This window comes from Chanos chanos, chromosome 1, assembly GCF_902362185.1.
Source record: "Chanos chanos chromosome 1, fChaCha1.1, whole genome shotgun sequence".
NCBI lineage: Eukaryota > Metazoa > Chordata > Actinopteri > Gonorynchiformes > Chanidae > Chanos > Chanos chanos.
The window spans coordinates 20,488,271-20,504,244 of record NC_044495.1 but is presented as its reverse complement, the minus strand read 5'-3'; the positions used below and the strand labels follow the sequence as shown (position 1 = coordinate 20,504,244).

General features: G+C 42.1%; 1 protein-coding gene across 1 annotated transcript in view; it reads left to right on the top strand.

Moving 5' to 3' along the window:
* Window positions 1–15,974, top strand: part of pde3a (phosphodiesterase 3A, cGMP-inhibited) — a 51,786-nt gene that overhangs the window by 25,011 nt on the left and 10,801 nt on the right. The window contains exons 2-4 of the mRNA XM_030770437.1: window positions 1,682–1,732; window positions 10,613–10,873; window positions 15,348–15,505. Coding sequence (XP_030626297.1) covers window positions 1,682–1,732; window positions 10,613–10,873; window positions 15,348–15,505 — 470 coding nt within the window. The remainder of the gene's footprint in view (window positions 1–1,681; window positions 1,733–10,612; window positions 10,874–15,347; window positions 15,506–15,974) is intronic.

The window sequence follows — 15,974 nt, the reverse complement described above, 5'->3', positions numbered from 1 at the left end:
GGCCCTTTACACGTGATACTACCTCAAAGCTGTTTATTTCTGAAACATTATTTATTTATGGCCTGACGGGCGATTTTCTTCATGATGTGCAGCGTCCCTACATCATACACATCTGTTCAGTGAAAAGAGCTGAGATTGTCACCATAGTAGTTAAATCTCCTATTTAATGGCATGTTCTCTAGCTTACAAATGATGGTTGGCTGTAGACTTTTTAAACAGATGCTATTTGTGTATGAATTTCACTTTCACAAATGTAGCTCTCTATAAGATTGGTCAAAAAATAAAGATATGACGAAAAGACAGTAGACTCAGCGAAATGGTTTCCTTTTATAATCAGGAATTTTTTGAAAGAATTAAATGGAGGCGAGTCTGAAATTATTTTCTGTGACTTTGTTCTACCCTTAAAGTTCAGTGTTGGAATAATGTGCAAGGCTCTATCAGCCAGTGAGGATGAGGAGGATTACATAAGGTTATGTAATTACAAGTAGCTGCCTAAAATTTGTCAGATGCTGTAGCAATGACGGTGCCTCGTCCTGGATGGCAGCGTTTTGAGCTCTCTGTAGCAATATTGTCTCATTGCGAAGAAATAAAAATGTATGGAAAAAAAAATACTGTTATCCAATTAGAATTCCCATTTTTGAATTGAAAATGGTTTAGGGAGGTTGCCAGAGAAGATGTTCCTAATATGGCACAGTGGCAGAACGGTGGTATTTTATTCTCAGTTTTAAAATTGACGTCTGTTTTCAGTGACAATAGGGCAATCATTTTGTTAACCTTGTGTTCAGGGCACTTCCAGCCTGGGCAGACAGATCCCCTGGGTACAATGGTTTTGTAATGGTATTTGGGTGCAGTGTGCCCATTTTGTGCAAGGGCACACAGCGTCCCAGAGTGCTTGGAGTAATGGACTTCGTCAATATGGATACAAATTTGGACACAGACATATCTGGTTTACTGTACAGTCCTGCTGGCCATAAACCATGGAGAGAATTTGTTTGGCTCTCTTCTCTTTTTGGAAAATATTTCAACAAACAAATGCACTGCCCCTTCTTTTGAAATTTATAACTGCCTCAAAGCTTTATCAAAATAACCGCCATCTACGAGGTTAATTTTATTTTCAACATTGTGGGAACATTGAAAAGACATCCCATACTCCCCCTCACTGGTTTTAAGAGGGGAGCCAGTGTCATTCCTGTCCATTTGAGACAGTTAGAGTTGTATGACGTTCAATTACAGTTAGCTGTTAGAAACTTTTCTCCTCCCTCTTAGTGCTGGTGTCCTGAGCTTGCGCAGTCATCTTTTCACTGCCTGTAGGAACTCCTGAGCTGTGTTAATTAGAGTGTATAAAGTTTACAACCCGGGAGGACACATTACACACATCGGAGAACTGAGCACAACGAGCTTGGCTGTGAAATTGAATTATGAGTGTGCGTTGTTGAACAAAATGGAAAGAGTGTGTGTGAGGAGGGGAGGGGAGGAGAGGAGAAGTGTCCCTGGAGTGCTGCATTGCCCCCCCCCTCCCCTCCCTCTATTTCTGTCTTGCTGTATTTTTAGAGGCTAAGGGTACAGTGATGAAGTGTAGACGCAGCACTAGCTGTACTAGAGGTAGTGCTGGTTTATTGTGAATGGGAAATGCGCTCCTACACTGTGTGTGGGTGACTCTCCTCTGTTTGTCTGTCTGCAGATGCTCCCACAGCAGGAATGGGATCACAAGAGAGGAGCCCGAGGATCTCAGGTTAGTCACGGTCGCATGTGTGTGTGTGTGTGTGTGTGTGTGTGTGGTTGGAACTAGGTAATGAGAGTAAAGGAATGCACAAGAAAGAAAGAGATGCAGTATTTCTCAGTGTAGCCTGCTTATCGTGATGATTCGTGATCACGCCATATCTATTTCTCATTTTAGAGAGTGTTCACAGCACAGTGTAACAATGAAGGAAACTCAGGTTATTTGTGAGGGGCATTTTGTGCGCGTGCATTTTAAAGACAACATACAGTACCTCTGTGTGTGTGTGTGTGTGTGTGTGTGTGAGAGTGTGTGTGTGTGTGTGTGTGTGTGTGTGCATGTGTGTGTGCATGTGTGTGTGGATGCGTCCTACTTTCATTTCTCTCTAACACAGGTATACTCTGCCTGTATTACTATGTTAAAATGTATTTTCAGTGAGTGATGGTACAATGTCACAATTTCACACTTCATATTAAGAATGATGTGCCAACTTAAGAGTCCACTGTGTTCCATTCAGACGAGGACCAGTACTCGCCCCTGACATTTTTGATTCTTCTGTTCTGAATCTGTGAGATCCCATGGTTTGTAGAGAGCAGTCCATTATCTGATATGATCATGTGGTCATTTTTTTGATGATGGATTTTAGGATCATGCTTTGTGTCATTGGCTCTCCGGGCATCCACCCACACCACGCAAGCCATCTTTTGACCGGTTTCCAATGAGGGGATTTTGTCTGGTAAGCCCTGAGCTCAGGGGTTAGGCAGACTGATAGCAGATATAGGTGGCTATTAAGGCTATTATAGTGTTGATAGAGAGGTGGATGGAGTGAAATGGAAGCCAGGATATTACCAAAGTGCTGTTCATTGAGGTTAAGCTGGACCTGAGAAAACAGCTGTCTCTCAGCTAGTTCTACATTAGCTTTGGTGCTACAGCAGGTCCACTGAGAGGGAAGAGGATAATGTAGAGAGAGATAGACCCTGTTTTATAACTGTTACTGTGTGATAAGACAAAAATGTGAACCACACATACAAATCTCTCTTATTCGTATTCTTATTCCTGATATTTTGGCTTGATCAGGGGTGATCAAATGAAAATGCTTTTTCTGAGATTATTTGAAGTCTTCAGACTTTTCACCGCCTTCACTGAAAAATGATAGTGGGGTGTCTCTTTGTTATTATAAAAATTCAGAAGTGTCACTCCAGCGCATCAGGAATAAAAGAAACTGGTTATAAAAGTTGAGCTTAGAAATGAATGATGACGGTGCATGTGCTTGAATGTGTGTGTGTGTGTGTGTGTGTGTGAGTGTGTGTGTGTGTGTGTGTGTGCGTGTGTGAGAGAGAGAGTGGGTGGGCATGCTTCTTATTGCCTGCATGCAAATATGTGCATGTATTTTCTTATCAGAAGAATCTTCTCATCTGTATATCGATGGCAGCCTGTTCTAATGATCCTGTTTCTCAGGTATCATAATTCAGTAACCTGTCCTATCTCCACTCACTATTCCTATACATGTCTATAGAGCTTTTTTTTATAACTTTTGAACAGGTATGTTTTCCTTTGTACATGTGAAATCTGCTGTGAGTAGTTAACAGAGTTAATCAGTGGAGAATGTGCAGGTGTATTTGTGCATGTATGAACTGAGGCTATAGCAAAGGCATGAACTGTGGTCATTTGGGATCATTGTGTTTGAGTCCACATTGCTTTCCGTCTATCGATTTTTCTCACTTTTTTTCAACAGTGGAACATTCTCTAAAGGCCTGTTTCTAATACCTGCAAAAGGTGTGTGACAAAGTAAACATTGGCACTACTATACCAGTTCTGTTGTAGATGAGGACTAAGAAAATGCTGGATGTTTGTGAAAACCTAGTAGGGTCCAGGTATCATTCATTTTCCCAGAATTCACCTCTCTGTCACTCCTGTTGGACTAAATGGACAAATTGCTCTCGTTTGGAGTTTGAAAGCTTTTGCCTTTTTCTCTCCACTCTCCATCTGCATCATTAAGAGTTTGAGTGAAGGTGGAGGGTGGTGTGTTGTTGCCACCAATTTAGCCCAAACAACTATTTACTGTGTGGGCCTGAGGTACTGTCCTTTGCCCTGCTGTCACCTAGCAACAGACTATTTTCAATATAAATGCTTCCTGTGCTGTGTGGAAGCACCTACCCACATCACCTCACGTGATTGGTCCAGAGCTGAGCAGCAGAGGTGTGGTGGTCATTTGTGAGCTATGACTGTGTGTGTGTGTGTGTGTGTGTGTGTGTGTGTGTGTGTGTGTGTGTGTGTGTGTGTGTGTGTGTAAGGAAGAGGCCAGGTTTGTATGAAGCTCAGACAGAAAGTGTAAATCTTCTTGAGCAGAACCCACTAGAAGAACAAAAATCAGTATTGAAGAGATATTCTGTTTGGGGTAATGATGCTGAATAGGAGGCACTGCCGAGGCACCACGGGCCACTGTTTGATAAGACCTCATCATCCAAATCAGGTGTGAACATCTTCATTACTTCAGTTCCACTGTGGAAAAGAGATTTCTTTTCTCTCAGAGCATCACATTTCTCAGTCATACTGAGTATTTCATATTGTGCTATCGTTTCTGGTCTGTGCTATTGTTTATGATGATTAATACTTTAAAGTAATTAGTAAAGCATCTGACATAGTGTGGTATGGAGCTACATAATGCTACATAATGTCTGTACTGACTCTGAGTCAGCTTTGCGAAGCAGGAGTGAGAAGGTGTTAGAAGGTATTGGTGTGTAAAACTTGTTTCAGGCTTTCTGATGTGTGATTCAAAGGCATTTGTCTCTTAATTGAGCTCAGTGTATTTAGAGTGAGAGTTTTGTGCTTGGCAAGAGGAGCTCGAAGTCTGTACAAATCACTTTTGTTCCACAGGGATTTATCCAAACTGTCTGGCACCTTCACTGCCAACAAGCACACATTAGTCAGCTCGTTTTCTCCCGCTCTGTGTTGTTTTTAAACGGACGCATAGAGAAAGATTTCAGGTGATGTTTTATGTTTCAGAAGGAGAAGACAGGTATACCTGGAGAGGATTCAAGCTCAATATTTGGATAATCCCTAGAAACACACTGGTTTTGGAACACGAGTTAGAGTGCTATTTGAAAATAAGTCCTCTCCAAAAGTAGAAGTGAAAAAAATGGGGCTTGTCAAATACATAAGGACTTAAAAATGCATAAGATGGTAGTCACATAGCTAGATACAGTGAGCAACGCAGGTTCTGCACATATAAATATAAACTGCTCCCACACAGTATGTGTAATACTGCATTGAAAGTTACACAAACTGTAAACTGTGGTAGTAGTGGACATCTGCCATTAATATGGAAATGCAGTTTTTAGGGACTTGTAACATGCAGGTGTCAGTGCGGACTCTCTTGTAAAGCATGTGGGTGTGGGAAGAGATGATAGACCGTTTAATGATCCCCACTCCTGGGTTTGATAAGGTGATGTTGGGAAGAGGGAGTGAGTTCCAGAAAGAGTCATTAACATTCTCCTGTGGTCAAGGAATCAGTCTAACGAGACTGTAAACCACTCACTTTTGGAGGTTATGACTTCCCACATACTGCCTTATTGCCACATCTTGGCAGTTCTGCTCACCTGAAAAGACAAACAAGAGCTAACTGTTCTATAGTACAGAGTGTGCTTTTTAAGTCAAAATTAGTAAACTACAGTGATCACTAGTAACAACTCTCTGGAACCTGTTTGTCTTAAGCTGGATCTAACGCAGAGTCACTTTCCGTTAAAGGATAAGGCATAATTTTAAGATATAGCTTTTAGCTAATGTGGTCCAACAACTGAAAGTAGCTGTGGTGATCTTACATCCCATTCCTGTAGAACTACATGCCATCCTGTTTTAAGAACACAGGTCAGTGACCTCGCAATCAGCCATGTTGCCATGGTGATTACTTATTTGCAGGGCAAAGTCATATGATACCTGAGAACCAATGAGATCCTGCTTATTTCCATTTCTGTGCTTCTATTGGATTCCTGTGTGACAGTGTTGAGATGTCATTATAAGTGTGTACAGTGTGCTTATGGGACATCTCAGCTTAGTTGTGTGTGTGTGTGTGTGTGTGTGTGTGTGTGTGTAATTGTGTGTGCACAGGGCACCTCATCTGGGTTGTGTGCATGTGTGTGTGTCCCTCTGTCTTATGCCTGGCTGCTCTTCCTCTGCCTGTGGATATAGTTCACCATCTGTGTGGATGACTGTATATGTGCGCGTGAGCCACCCTTGTGTGCAGGCATGCAGCCTGTTCTCTGCACTTACTCACATGGTATCTGTGTTGAATAGGCAGAAAGAGAGAGAGAGAGAGAGAGAGAAAGAGAGAGAGAGAGAGAAAGAGACAAGCCCACTTCACTGTGTTTTTCTCTCTTTCTCCTTTTTCTTATTATTCTGCTGTCGTGAATCTGAGTATGCGTTTGTATGTCTGTGATGTGTTTATGTGAAGGTGCAGTCTCTCTGGGTGATGTGTTTATTTGTGGGTGTGGTCTCTCTGGGTGATGTGTTTATATGTGGGTGTGGTCTCTTTAAGAGGCATGTTTATGTGTGGGTGTGGTCTCTGGCGGGGGTGTTTATCTTGGGGTGTGGTCTTTCTAGGTGAGGTGTTTAAATGTGTAGGTGCAGTCCCTTTAGGTGGAGTGTTTGTGTGGGTTTGGTCTCTTTAGGTGGAGTGTTTATGTGTGGGTGTGGTCTCTCTGGGTGGCGTGTTTATGTGTGGATGTGGTCTCTCTGGATGGCGTGTTTATGTGTGGGTGTGGTCTCTTTAGGAGGCATGTTTATGTGTGGGTATGGTCTCTCTGGGTGGGGTGTTTATGTGTGGGTGTGGTCTCTCTGGATGATGTGTTTATGTGTGGGTGTGGTTTTCCTTCCATTGTATACACACACAAACAAAGGATTGCTGCGCTCGCTCTCTCTCTCTCTCTCTCACACACACACACACACTTACACATACACACACACGCACACACACAGAGACATTGATCCATGCTCCTACAGGGGCATTAGCAGCTGAGACAGGGCATTAATGGCAGGTAATACACAAGTGTCTGGATGACAGGATGCCATAAAGCAGACAGTTAAGAGCAGTATAATGTGTTTTGTTCAGAGTGAGGCGATCTCAAACAACACAGCAGATATTTCAGCTCTGGTGGCCACACTAAAAAAAAAAAAAGAATCTATCCATTCATTATTTAATACATTGTCCAATTTAACCAATATAGATATTTCACTGTGTTCAGTCAGTTGCTTATCTCAACCAAAACAAGCAACTGTTGTCCTTTTCATACTTTTTATGCCATATTGAATAATTTATTACTCTATGTATCCATGATAAATGTAATTGCTATATTCAATCCTATTGCGATATCTACGTTAAGTCCTATTGTGACATGTTGTATCCAACTACGCGGTATGCTATTTTTACATAACTCTAATAACTGCCAGAGTGAAAGATAAGAGCAAGAGAGAGAGGAAAAGCAGAGCAGGAAAAAAGGAAGAAAGCAAGGGCTCCTATACAAGGAAGTATGTAGTCTCAGTGCACTTAAGCAGCCTTTCACAGAAAGCTATATTTAATCATCCTTTATTCTTCTCTTGGCTGACCCCTCTGGCCAGACCACTTCAGATGAAGAGAAAAAAATACTGTCTGTGCCCTACACCTGGAATTCCAGCCCAGTGCTGGAGAGCTTACACAACTAGCCCAAGAATGGGTCGCTCATCAAAGACAGATTTTCCTCCCCCCCTTTTTTTGTTTGAACATTTCTATAACCATTAGGAATTAACTGTTTTGTTTCTATGCATGTGTGTGTGTGTGTGTGTGTGCACATGCGCGTGCGTGTGCATGAGTGCCTGTATGCGTGTGTGTGTGTGTGTGTGTGTGTGTGTGTGTGTGTGTGTGCGCGTGTGCGTGCGCGTGCATGAGTGCCTGTATGCATGTGTGTGTGTGTGTGTGTGTGTGCACGCAGGCGTGTATGAGCAAGAGTAATTTGCCCCAGGATACAGTATGTTTCTGAGTAGACTGATTTGGTTGTGAAGGTTTTGTTTACCTCTTCCTGTTTGTCTGCCTTTTTGTGAATATGTAACAGTCCAGCTGTACCTTCACTGGTGTGTTTCTGTTGCTTATTTTGTTGTAGTTTGAACACGAGGCATGTAGTCATATCACTTGACTTAGTTTGTGTGTTATAGCTCTGGATGGTCAGAATAGATGTTGAATGAATCCAGTACGGTAAGTGGAGTAAAGAAGACTGGGTCAGATTTTCAGTCACTGGGAAGACATACAAATGGATTCCATCATGAGCCTGACAGTTGTACTGCTCTGGTCAAAAGGTTATATCTCTTTTAGCCACTCTTTCAGCACTGACTTCAGGAGATTCAGTTTTTGGACTGATGGATTATCAGTGATTTACTAATATGCCTGTGCAGCTATTGGCTGGCAGTTGTCAGCACTTCATGTGGTGCTTTGTACTCTGCCCTTGATGTGACCCTTCACATGATGCATACATGGTGCACTATGTCAATGTCCTTTGTCCTCCCTGCTGCCTATTCTCATACCTCCTTTTACTTTACTATGACTTTACTCACATCTCATTCATACAAACCCAGGGACTGCAAATTGGTTTTCTGGAAAAAAAACTGGCTCATATATGAAGTGCTGTTCAGTTCCTCTGTGTCCTGTTAATTCTACTCCCTAGAGTCCTTTGTCTGACTCTCTTGGGGAGAGGGATGAATACACACACCTACCTTGACAGAGAGGTGACGGCAGAACTGTGGTGTGAAAGTATCTCAGCGTGGTTACCTTGATTTCAAAGTGTGAAAGCGTATTTTAGCTAATCCTTGCTGAATTCATGTACTTTGGGTGCTACCTGCTTGTCCCAAGGCCCCTTTGCCGTATGACTGTGTGACAAACTCTTAAAAAAGATGGCTGTCACACACTGAATACTTTTCCATTGTCATTACACTCTGTTCTCAACTAGCACGTTGCACCTTAGCTAATTATCACCTCATATTGATCGCCTATCTTCTCAAAGCAAAAACAGCCTGTCATTATTGGATCTCTTTTGTGTTTTTCTTTGTGAAGATACATGACTAACGATATTTTTGTGAAACTTCTTTGTCCTATTGTCCATTAGTTGACATGAACAGTGTGATAAGATCAACCCCTTGCATTCATGGTTTAAGACAACACTGAGGTCTTGCAGCTCAGGGTCAAATATTGTTCTTTCCTCTAGACAAGGTCTCAGGGATGAGAGGAATGTGCCGGAGTAAGGGAAGAAATGAAGGAGAGGAAGGAAAAGTGGGATCAGAAAAATCTGAAAACAAATAGGAGAGTTTCCTCAGATAGTTGTGGAGCAAAGTTGAGATTTATCAGAGGGGGTGGTTATGTGGGATAGGACCCAGGCAGATCCTGCTGGTGGGGCCTGAGATCAGAACTGAGATCTGCTCAGACTGAGTTATAATGGGATCTGAGCTGTGCTGCCTAGTCGTGGTTCTTTATATCGAGATCTGGGCTGGGGCCGCTTAGCTGGGCTTCTGCATGTGCTCGATTTGAGCAAAAGAGCACTTTTGCATGGTCGAATGGGTGTTTTGCACCATTGCTGTAAGCCCGAGTGTGTGATGGTGTGCACGAGCAGGTTTGTTTCACAGTCAGTGAGATCCCAAGACTCAGTGGTGTCTGAATGCCTAATGCTGTCTTCTCATGGAACTTTTGATATATGGACATTGAGTAGACAGCAGAAACGAGGCCACTGAAATGTTTCTGTCAGGTACTCATGAGCACACGCAGGAGGGAAGACCCAGCAGAGCCGAGCTGGTTGCCGTGGCAACTGTGTATCTTTCTGTCACAGGGTGGGCCTTCACTGAATGCAGTCAGCAGTGAACAGCCTGAATGAACACACAGATGAATGGACGGATACTTAGACACTTTTTTTTTACTCGGTTGCATCATTGCTGATGGGCACTCTTTGTGTCTCTCTTCCTCCTAATATGGAATAAATACAAAAATAGATTTTCAGTCAGGTAAATTTAGAAGAAAACCAACCGCATGAATTACAACAATGCATTCTTTTCTTATCATGCTTTGTGTTCTAGTATAGCATAACAATATTTCGTAACTAAGTATACTCCAGAGATATTTAATGTATTTGTGTGATTGATGCTCTTATTCACATTATTCTGAAGTATTTGGAAGTATATGTTATTGTTTGTACTGACTGTGTTATTGTGGTGACGGGGGAAGCCATGCTGAAGGGTTTCACCATATGTTCCTGCCCTATAAACAGATGCTACTTGTCAGTATCCTTAAATCCAAGTTCCGAATCTCTTTCTCTCTCCCTCTCTCTCTTTTTCTTTCTTTCTTTTTTTCTTTCTGTCTTTCTGTCTTTTCTCTTTTACTCTCTTAATTGTGGAGGACCATATTCTAGCAAATCTAGTTCCAGCCAGTCTCTCTTTCTGTCTGTCTTGGCCTCTCTTTTTCCCTCTCTCACTGTCTTTGTCTACTTTCTGAGGCTCTGCGATGGGAGAGAGCGAAATGGGAGGAAGCGATATAGCCGTCCTATCCCCTTCTAGTACACTCTGCATGTTGCCCTTTATCTCTCTTCCCATACTCTCATGATATCTTTTTCGCAGGCCCACATCTCTCTCTCTCTCTGTCTCTCTCTCTCTCTCTCTCTCTCTCTCCTCTGTTCTGCATGCTTATACAGTAGAGTGGTCCAGGGTAGCGTCAGTCCCTGCGTCAGTGTGCTGTGACATCAGCCCTGCATCACGTCACTGCTGAGATGTGCAGATGAGCTAAGGTTCTTTTTCTCTTTGTCTCCCTCTCTCTCTCTCTTTCTCTGTCTCTCTCTCTCTCTTCCTCTCTCCCTCTCTCGTACCCTCCCCACTCCTTCTCCTTCTCTCCAGTCCTCAGGCACCACTGTGACAGTGGACATAGCGGTGATGGGCGAGGCCCATGGGATGATCACAGACCTGCTGGCTGATCCATCTCTTCCTCCCAACACCTGCACTTCACTGCGGGCTGTCAGTAACCTGCTGAGCACTCAGCTCACCTTCCAGCCCCTGCATCGTCCTCGCCTCAGCCCCTTACTGACCTTCAGCGACAGCCACCCCTGCTCTGACTCTGAGGAACCTCCAGAGAGGAGCGAGAGGCTGGCCATCCCAAAGGTAAGGCCTCTGGTTATCGCTCACCATCTCCACTGAAGGAATGTGAATGAGGTTTAAAGGTGTTATGTGGGTCTATGTGAAAAGACTTTTTTTTACATGTTTTACATCAGAAAGAGTTGAACATATTGTTAGTCAATAAGGTTGGTATTTCAATTTGTGAAATGTGTGTGATGAGCTGCTGCCTTTTTTAAAATTGTATTAGTGACCCTTCTATTATTACTGGTTAGTATTTGCACCTATTGAGCAGGTTTGTGAATCACTGGGTCTTCGCTATTTATAGGGCAGAGCCCACAAGTTAAACTGTGGAAAAAGACTCCATTTGTGCAAAGTGGCTCACATTGGTCCCGCACAACGATTTCACCCCTACACACACTTTACGCGTTCTCTCACACACACAAACACACACGCACATGCACACACACCCACCTTCATTTAAGCTGGCATGGCTGTAATATAGCAGACAGTGACGCACATTTTCACAGAGGGCTTTTAATGTTTTACAAGCGCATGCTTAAAAATGCATGCCACCATTTACAGCATTGGTTGAACTACGTAACTCTGAGTCCTGCTTCTATGATGCAATGCATCGGTAAACAAACCCTGTGCAGTGTTTACTGAAGCACTTTTAGTAACTGTGGGCCACATTAAAATCTTACCAACTGCCTGCTGAAGTTCAACAGAACTCCCTAAAATTAGTTAGCTCCCTCAACTCATTCAACAGCTGCCAGTCTTCTTTTTCTATCCATTGAATAAAAGGTAATATTTTGGCTGTTAGAGTGAAGTAAAACACGACAGTGTCTGGTTCCTGAAGCTCTGTTTTTATCTGTCATTCAGCTGCAGCTGTGTCAACACAGAGTATCTGAATAAAACAGCATGAGACGCTAGGGAAAGATTTTGGTTTCAGAGCACTCCAGAGTAATCATAACACAATTTGCAGAGAAAAGAAAAAAAAATCTTCTACATCTGTACTACCTCTTTCACTTCTCAATATCAGTATCAAGAATAATTTAGTTCTCTGTCTGGACGAAAAAAATCTCTTCAGTCTGCATTTTGTGTCTCCTTTTTGCCTCTTTTGTGTATCTGGGAAACGTTTAGCGTTAGCTTCGACTCCAGTGCTAAAAAGCCTGACATTGAGGCAACTGTTACTCAAAAACCTCTCTCCTCTCGTCAGAGTACTTTTTGGAGGTTGTTTTGACATAACGCTTTTGCCCAACTTCCATAGATGTGCTACTTTCAATTATTGGAGACCTTTCATAATTACTCCTCCTCTACTTGACACAGTAGAGAGAGAGAGAGAGAGAGAGAGAGAGAGAGAGGATGCCGCAGGTGGAACACAGATATTGTTAGCACAGCCACCACATTTGCCTTTTTTATGTTTTTATGTTCAGTGAGACACAACTATGCTTGAATAAACCCCATTCCTACACTTCTGAAGTCAGATTTCCAGAACACTATTACACTAATCAAACATTCCTTTCTGAAGATGGTTTGCAAAGTGTAAGCCAGAGTTCTCAAGCTCAGTCCAAAGAACCCATTCTTCTCTCCGTTACTCTTGTAGCACACCTGGTTCAAATAACCATGGGCTCAATTTTGTCTGCTCATCTGGTGAAGGCTGAAAATCGGAAGGTAGCTGGCTCCTGATAAAAGGCCCTTCTCACATTATTTAAACTTATTGTGCCAATGCAGAAATCATAGTCAAAGTGAAGAACATGTGAGGGAAGCCAGCAGACGTTAACTCTGAAATAAGCAGAAATCTGTAAACTTAGATAGGTGTTGTAAGGATTCTTTAAGAGAGCCAGCACCTGGCACAGTGGGTGTGATGACAAGACTTCTATGATACTAAGCCCCAAACAACGTAAGCAAGGGGTGCCAAAAGTGTGATGAAAATTGCCTCAATAAAGTGAACTCACCAGGACTGTCAGTATTTTAAGAAAACTGTCATGTATATACATTGTTGATAACACAATGGCTGTTCTTTTGTTCATATGGGCATTGACAATATCTTCTTTATTTTCGAGGTGTTTGGAAACTACTTAAAAGTGGATGAAAACTGCAGTCACATGACATTTTGCACAGTTTGGTCATACAGTTTATTGGTATTAAGTACGTCCCATTGCCATTTCTAAGAGAGTCGGTGGTAGAAATATACAATTACATAATAGAGAATTTTTAGATGTACACTTTACACACAGTAACACCAGTTGGAGTTATCAAAATATTTGGACTTATGTACATTTTTACATGGATAAAGACTCATGGATACTGGCACCTAAACTTGTTAGGGATGATGTAGATGTTTTATTCCGATGCCCTGTTTGATGCTCCATATGTGTAATTCTGTATTTTTGTATGCTTATGCTGTACAACTAAGCGGTGTTAATTAAATGGCTGCCTCTTGTGGGCATTGCCATTCCATTAATGTTTGTGGAACTCTGCCTGTATGGGTGTGTGAAACCCATACAGAAACACAGTTCAAACCTTTGAAATAACATCGTCTGAATATATTGTAAGGAAAGTGAGAAATTTGATAATAAAAAGAGAATATTTTTCTGTGGGCATTCACTTTTGCCTTATTTGTCTGGTGAAAGCTCCTGAACTGTCTTAAGGCTGCTCCTCCCCTCAAGCTTTGTGAAGTACAGCTAGTTGGTCTGATGTATTTATTCCATGTGCTACCAAATGCGTTGTTCTCTTGTGAGATGAGATGCGTTTAATGTGGTGAACTCAAGGCTCTCATGCTGGTAGAGCAGATGGTTGAGTCAGAGACAGGACTGACAGAGCTACTGAAGCAGTGACTTCTCCTAACTCTGACAGAGTGACAAACAAAATGGAGGTTAAACACATCTCGCCTACGGTTTCACGTGTTCCCACCAATGTCTTTGCTTTAACAGATGTTTAGATTTAGGTTACAATACCTTGAACTGAAATCGTATCAGCGAATTCTCTGGGAGAGAATTTTTTTTTTTCTTTTGCAATCTCAGCTGTGAATTTAAGTCAGTGAAGGGGGAGTCGTGAACTACCAGCCCTCAACCACTCTGCTCACCATTATCAGCAGGCAGAGGTGAGGCTGTCCCAGAATGCCATGGGCTTGTGCTGATGGATGAAATTGCCGTTAGGGGTCTCCCCTCTGAGGAGCCAAAGCCCAGAACACTGTGTGAAATATTAATGTGACTGCCATCAACGTTGGTCTTTGCACCACACCATCACACCCTTTGACTTATGTTGTTGTGCAGCCCTCCAGATACAGTACTCTGTATATGTCTAACAACCTTCTTGCAATACTATGACACAAGTCTTTCATTTCAGGAGAAAACGTGCCACGTGTTATAAAATAAAAGTATGTGTGTCTTTCAGTGTGAAAGACCATGTGTACTAGCCTAATTTGTTCAGATCTGTGTGACCTGAGTAGAGTCTGGTTGAACGTACTGTTGTGTTAGAAGCGATGAGTAACAGGGACATTCCCTCAAGTCCCCCATCTGTTCTTTTCACTTTTTTCCCTCTGTTGTGCAGGGGAACCAAAGCCACAGTATTCCCTAATGGATAACCATCATCTGCTACCCTCAGATGTTTCCCTATGAGCACACACTAACATTTTAACGACACTGAATCTGTTCTCTAACTGTCTGTCCTCTAAACCTCTCTGAAGTTTCATTGTGTACATATACTAACATTTTAACAACACTAAATCTGTTCCCTAACTCCCTGGCCTCTAAGCACTGCCAGCCCGGCCATCTTGTGAATCTACCAATACAAATGCTGTCGTGAACTGTGAATTGTTTTGACTGGAAGTTCAGTTTCATCATTACCAAAATTCTCTTGAAAGACACTATTGCTGTTCTTCACCTGGTTCCAGTGTCAGAAATCGTTCTTTTTTTACCCGGATGTATTTTATAATCTGATGTTACTGAGTGAGATAGATGACACATTCTGTTGAATTCTAATATTTTAGCTACTTTAAATGATTTTAGCATCTGCTCTGTTTTCTTGGGATTGTGAACTGACACCAGTGTAATTATTCACTTAATTATTCTCTATGGTCGCTGTAGTTTTTGGTGGTGTTTGCCATGTTATTCTACATGTCTATGGTTCAATGTGGTAATTATCATGTTTGTATTCTATTACTTGTATCATTATGTTTGCTTATACCAATTGTAGCAGGACAATGTTCTTTGTATATTTTGTTGGGGTTTTTTTTTTTTTGGTCTGACTCATATTTCAGCCAGTGATAATCATGATCCTAACATTTGAGACAGTATGATTCATATACCTCTGTATGAATTCATGGTCAGCATATTTTCCTGTTACACTGCAGCGTTTTAGTCTGGATTTGTCATGGTTTCTGTTTTACTTCAGTACTGTGTTTTCTGAGCGAAGTTGTTGTTTTTGCTTTGCTGTTTCTTTCTTTCTCACTGCAGTTGATGATGTCTGTATGACTGTACCATCTCAGGAGGACTTTATAAAATGTTTCTGTCTGCAGCGTTTGAGACGGAGTTTACCACCCAACCTGCTCCGTAGAATCTCGTCTACCTGGACCACCACCACCTCAGCCACAGGCCTGCCTACCATCGAGCCGGGCCCGGTCAGACGGGACCGCAGCTCCAGCATCAAAATCTTACACGACAGCCCCACCAGCAGGTAATAACTAATAATTATCCCAGGAATCTCGCAGGTAATCCAGACCACAGGCTCTTTGTCCTGTGTTTTCTTCCCCTCGTAGTGTTTTAAGTAATTACACCCAAAGCAAGGATTGGGTGTTTGATACACTGCATGGAAGAAAAAACAGTTAGCACAAATTGAGAATGTTCTTCTCTTCTCTTCTCTTCTCTTCTCTTCTCTTCTCTTCTCTTCTCTTCTCTTCTCTTCTCTTCTCTTCTCTTCTCTTCTCTTCTCTTCTCTTCTCTTCTCTTCTCTTCAGCTCTAAGTGTCTGCACAGTGTTGTGAGATGGGAAAGAGTGCTTACTGCTAGAGACGGAGTTTCTATTTTCATTCTACTTTAGTGTGTGTAGTCAGTTTAGGGATCAAACTATGGTTAAGTTTGGTAGTAAAAAATCAACTGCATTTTTCTAATACTATTTTAGAATATTTTTCCATGAATATGTTTGAG